The sequence below is a fragment of the Pseudonaja textilis genome, chromosome 16 (assembly GCF_049901715.1).
Source record: "Pseudonaja textilis isolate UNSWEBS1 chromosome 16, rPseTex1.2, whole genome shotgun sequence".
NCBI classification, from domain to species: Eukaryota; Metazoa; Chordata; class Lepidosauria; order Squamata; family Elapidae; genus Pseudonaja; species Pseudonaja textilis.
In genome coordinates, this window is record NC_142005.1 from 9290329 (window position 1) to 9296362 (window position 6034).

At 41.5% G+C, this 6034-nt stretch overlaps 1 protein-coding gene across 2 annotated transcripts; it reads right to left on the bottom strand.

The window, feature by feature from the left end:
* Nucleotides 1-1540: 1540 nt before the first annotated feature.
* LOC148124584 (uncharacterized) lies at nucleotides 1541-4049 on the bottom strand. Of its 2 annotated transcripts, XM_087913809.1 has the most exons (3): nucleotides 3948-4049; nucleotides 1996-2948; nucleotides 1541-1953 (listed from the first exon to the last, which is right to left on the bottom strand). In XM_087913809.1, exons 2-3 carry the CDS (start codon nucleotides 2906-2908, stop codon nucleotides 1790-1792), a joined length of 1077 nt encoding a protein of 358 aa, XP_087769935.1. In that variant the 5' UTR covers nucleotides 2909-2948; nucleotides 3948-4049; the 3' UTR covers nucleotides 1541-1789. The 2 variants fall into 2 exon arrangements, with proteins under 2 accessions (XP_087769935.1, XP_087769934.1); XM_087913808.1 differs by having other exon boundaries at nucleotides 1541-2948; nucleotides 3948-4048.
* Nucleotides 4050-6034: the final 1985 nt, after the last annotated feature.

The following is a 6034-nucleotide window of genomic DNA, read 5'->3' on the forward strand; positions in this document are numbered from 1 at the left end:
TCAACAGACACAAAAAATAAATTGTATTTGCCTACCATTCAAAAGAGTCAACAACAAGCTAAGAAGGAAACAAAAAAAATATCAGAACATATTATCCTCTCTAGCAGGCAAACCCAGATAAGCAGGGACTAACACCAGATAAATGAACAGAAAGCAATATCTAACCAAGGAACTTCCAAAGAGAATACCATATCCCTAACAATACTGTCAAGGAAAACTACTGTATATAAAGAGGGAGTGAACCCCACATTCACTGATGATGTTATCTAGTTGAGTAGTGAAATATCTGCAGGCAAACAATCAGACTTGCCACAATCTAAATTTGGTTAATCTGAAGCTTGGTTCGTTGAAATACTAATTTATTTTGCTGTCCTTAAGATAAACTCCACATGGGAAAAGTAGATGAATAATCCTGCAAACTTTTGCTGTCAGATCATCGGTGAAACTTACCCATGAGTAATAGGCAGCAACACCATCCATTGTTAAATCCTAAAAGATGGGGGCCGATCCAATGAGGTCAGAATCCCAAACAAGGCTTCGTAGTTTGTCTACTTCAGCATTTTTTCCTTGCCAATCCAAACAACCACCATATCTGTTGGATGGTGGCGGAGACCTTATCGGCTGTATAACTGGTATTTCAAGACTAAACTCTGGAATTGTATCTTGAAAATTTTTAGCTGTCTTCTTATAGGACAAAGTTTTAGGAGACAGTGGCAATTAATGATGCTGATCCCATGCATAGGGCTCAGCCTGCCTGTCTAATTGCCAGAACCTCGCATTATTTTATACCAATCTTTCTCCAGTCGAATGTTCCCAGTTGACAAAGGATTGAGAAGCATTGTCAGGGATTGTATGATGACTCTTGACAAAATGCTCCCTGGGAGAAAGCTAAGCTGCAAGGATCTTCATGACCACTAGGTGTTCACCAAAAATACATTAAAAAAATATATATCTAATGGTAGTTTTCACTTTTTCCACCAACTTTTGGTTTACTTCAGACTCCATCCATCCATCCATCCATCCATCCATCCATCCATCCATCCATCCTCCATCCATCCTTTCCATCCATCCCTGTAGGCTTCTGATAATGGAAATCAATGTTGTCATCTACGACCATGTTATATATTTCTGGGAGTGTGAAGTTTGAATCTCTGCAAGGCAATTGAAACTCAGATTTGTTCTCTAGAGAGCAAAATCGTAAACAAAAATGTTTAAAATCAGGGAAACTGCCCCGAACATTACACTTTCCTGCCAATTCCTTTTTTAAACCCTCAAAGTGATGTTGAAACTCACTTAAAGCTGCCAACAATGAAAAAGGCAGGCATCCTTATTACTACATTTTAACGTTTTGGGAATTTGGGCATATGGCAAAGACAGATACATTACTGAACAATACACACTGGAAGGTGAAATGAGAGGAACTCAAAAAAAAAAAATGTTTGCAAACTTGTGTTGGAAAAAGGTGGTCATCTGAGACAATCGTCAGCAGTGATGGCATGAGGTAAGAAGACAACAACAATATGCTCATTCTGTAAAGCTTTATTTTCTCCAATGCCTAAAAAGGGAGATGCAAGCAAGGTATTCAGTGGGTGTTGCCATTAATTCCCGTCCACCACAGGAGTCCGCAAACCCTCAAGTTTTAAAATGCTCCAACATATATAGGCGAAAATGAAATGGCGATGAAGAACATGAAATACAGCGCATCATAAGTGCATTGGCTGAGCAAGACGTTTTAGGGGCAAGAGGTACGCTCACCAAATCTCCTTCCCATCAAGAACAGAACGCTATTTTACTTGATGTGAGATGGCAGTGAGCAAACCTGTTTTGTTTGCCCGATGCAGGGTGGGACAACAATGGGACATTTGGTCTGGGAGGAGCCACTGCTACCAGCAATGACAACCGATGCCCCTCCAGATCCTCCTCCGCTGCAACAATCAGATCCACCACCGCCTCCTGATACAACAATGGTTTTCCCGCCAGATCCTCCACTACTACCAGTCCCTACAACTGCAACTGAGCTCCCCCCAGTGCTGCAACAAGCCCCGCTGCTTCCTCCAGTAACTACAACAGCTTTGGCGCCTGATCCTCCCCCACATGATCCACCTGTCCCTCCACCAATGACTTTAACATCCCCAAAGCTTCCACCACCTCCAGAGGATCCTCCACTTATAACCTTCACACCCCCTGATCCACCATCACCACACACACTTCCGCTTCCACCACCAATGACCTTCACTCCTCCTGATCCTCCACAGCATCCACCCCCACTTCCGGTTACAACAGTGGTCTGGCCCCCTGATCCACCACCGGTTCCACACCAGGCGGATCCACCACCGCTTCCACCACCAATGACCTTCACTCCTCCTGATCCTCCACAGCATCCACCCCCACTTCCAGTTACAACAGTGGTCTGGCCCCCTGATCCACCACCAGTTCCACAGCAGCAGGACCCACTGCCACTTCCACCACCAATGACCTTCACTCCTCCTGATCCTCCACAGCATCCACCACTACCCCCGGTTACAACAGTGGTCTGCCCACCACCACCACTGCCTCCTCCACAGCAAATTCCTCCACCACTGCCCCCTCCAATCAGGGGGACCTTCTGCTGGCAAATCCCGCCCCCAAGTCCTCCTCCAATGCAACATCCAGAAGATTGGCCGCCTGGTACTACGACGACTCCAGTAGAACTTCCACCACAGCAGCCAGAGCTCTGGATCTGTTGGAGGCCACCACAACAGGATGATCCTTGGCTTCCAGATACCACCATCACATGTCTGGATCCACTTCTACAGCAGCAACATGCACAGCAACACCCGGAGCCTCCGCTGCCTCTTCTTCTGTGACAGTGACCGCTGGATCCACCACCAATACCGCAGCAACCACTAGATTGAATTTGTTGGCTCATCTTTTCTGGGAGTGAGTGGTGTCGGTTGATGAACGTTCCCCTAAATGAAAACAACTTGGGTTATCATACAGCTCCTGCATCTTGGTGGCTCTGTTGTATGAATAAATGCCAGGCTATATGAAAAAGAATTCCCTTCAAATAAAAAATTGGGCCTCTTAAGGAGGTCAAATTTATAAATTGCTCTCCTTTAAGTTTGTTTAAATTGCTCACCTTTTTCTACCTGCAGTTGCTCACCTTTTCTATCTTATTTCACTTTTTCAAGGAAGGAAATTGTGTCATGCAAAGCTGAAATAGGCTTCCATTCAGTTCTGAAGATTTGGTTTGCATCGACCATTTGATGTTACATTGCTGGTTACAGCATGGCAGCGTCAAAATACCCAGACCATATTCCACATGGCTACTACTCCCAGTACTGAACTGTCTGTGTGCACATGCAGACATGAGGTTTTGGTGGGAACAACTTGGAAGACAATTTCATCACTGGCTAATTCGAAGAATCTCTGAGGATAAATTTGAGGGAGTGGCAAAATAGTTTGCCTAACTATAACCGTATAAGTGTCAGAGAATTGTTAAAAATCCCACCGCTAACATACAATCAGACAGTGCTAATCTTGTGCTCTTGAAATCAGGAGCTACACCCAATAGTCTGGCTACATCCCAAACCCAGCCCTTACTCTAAGTTATCAAGATCAGTGAAGAGATAGAAGGTATGTCAGCAAAATCACCCAAACCCTTGGAGTTTTGTTTCATACTAGGATGATGAACCATCCTCCAGAAGTTTTGGAACTCCAACTCCCATTATCCTTGACTATTGGCTACATTGGTTGGTCTAATGGAAGCTGGAGTCCAACAGCGTTTGAAGAAACCCAGTTTCCTTCTCCAATCTAGAAGAAATTCTTAACTGTTCACATTGAGACATCATTCAGTTTTCTAAACCAACCATATCAAGAGCTATCATAGAAAATCCTCCAGTCACCCATGCGAAGACTGAAGAGCACCAAGGAAGAAAAGAATTAGATATTTCTGAGCTTGGTCTTACCTTCTTGGACAAATGAGCAGGATGAAGAAACCCCAAAGGAGTGTTTTATGACTGAAGAGACTGAGGTCCTTTTTATATCTTCTTCTTAGCCTCTCCTACGGGAAATGAGACACCCCAAATCACGGTGAGTGACTTAGTTAGCATGTCTAACAGCTAGCTTCATAAAAGCTTTGCAAGTCATATGAGATCAATATCTCTCTTTTCCATCACTACAAACATAAACAATTTAATAACCTGTTCTACCTAATAGGTTAATTCCGGAAGTGCTGGATTGTTGAGGGGCCTCTCCCATCAAAGGGGCTTTGGATGAATTCAAGATTCAACCTTTTTTTTTTTTTTTTTTTGAAGAGGGGTTTTAAGTAAGTATGGATGAATCATTCTGTTTTTTGTTTTTTTTGGGGAAATGGATTTTTCAAGTGCTTCGCTATTCAGTTGCTTTTTATTTTCATATTAAGCTGTTGCAACAGTTGGCAAGGAGAAATATGCCAAACTGCTGCTCAAAACGGAATACATTCTAATTGCATGTAATCCCAAAAGAGAAGTTTGGAACAATTGTTTTTGTAGAAGTCGAGATGAAGGAATGTGAACTTCAACTTGTTTAATTCCACCCAGCCTTTTCTTTTACTAGTTTTTCACTCCTCATTCTCCTCATTTCTATATCAACGTATAAAGGACGTTTTTGTACAAGTTCACGAGTTCAACAAATGGATTGGCATTTTTGTCTTCATTTTTCCAGATAAAATAAATTTTATCTCTATATTTAAAATGTGTGCTGTGATGCTTTCTGGGCACTTCTATACGATCATTTTCTAATATACACTGGTTTGACGGGTATTTTTTTTAGAAACACATTTTCTCTAAATTAAAGCATTTTATATGCTTTTTTAAATTAGATTTTTAAAGAATTTTCCTCCATTTTTTTTCCCCCTCTTGAAAAACACATCTTTGGGACAACCATGACCTGGATGACTGAGACTCTCCATAGACATTTTCCTCCAAAAGTTGTGAACTGGATTACGTTTCCTTTTCCATTCAGTTTTCCATTTACATTTTTTTTCTCAAGTCAGGGTGAGAATGATCTCAAGATTAAATAAATATATAAAATAGAAGGCTCAGAGAAAGAAAAGCAAACAGATTTGATACCTGATACTTTGATACTTCTTCGCTTGATTTGGGAGTAGATGGGTTAAAAAATACAGTGAGAGCAAAAGGCAGATTATCAACCATATGGATTTTGGATTTGAACGCTACTTTTTTTTACTTATTTGACCATCAAGATGGCTTAGAGCAGTCAAAAAAAAATACAGAACTTTACTTCTGGGGAAGACATGGCGAATTGAAGGTGGTTCTGCTGAAAGACAAGCTGATAATGGTGGTGGAACAAAGAACAGGCAAATGAACCAACTCTACAAGATTTCTTTCTGGTCAAGGAGAGGACATGAGATTGCCCACAAGTGCTCCAGACAGTTGCTCCTTGTAAGGAGACCACAAGACAGCATTTTCTGGTGGATTTAAATACAGGATGGAATAAACTCTCAGTGAAAGATGTGGGGGAAAAAGGATGGGACAGAAATCCACTGATTTGGTCTTTCTCATAAATATGTGTATATGTGGGTGGGGCTACATGAATATATACTTATTTAATCATGGCTCTCCTGACCTTTATTTTTGATTACGGGACGACTTGTCTCATGACCTAAGATGCACCATATGCCTGAGACAGGATCTTGCATCACTTGGCAGGTAGTTTCAGAGATTAAAAGACAATGAACTAGTATTCCATAAGTGAAACCATCAAGAAAGAGCAAAGAGAATGGCCCAAGAACAACTAGACACAAGAACAGTTTTTCCCATCACTCTGCTAAACAAATAATTCCCTCAACATTGTCTAACTATTAACAAAGTCTGCACTACTATTACTATTCTATTCATTTTCTCATCACTTCTTATTGCCCATTCCACCCGCCCCCAACTTGTGACTGTATGGCTGTAACTTTGTCGCTTGTATCCTTACAATTTATATTGACTGTTTCCTAGTATGATTTGATTGCTTATTGTACCCTGTGACTATCATTAAGTGTTGCACC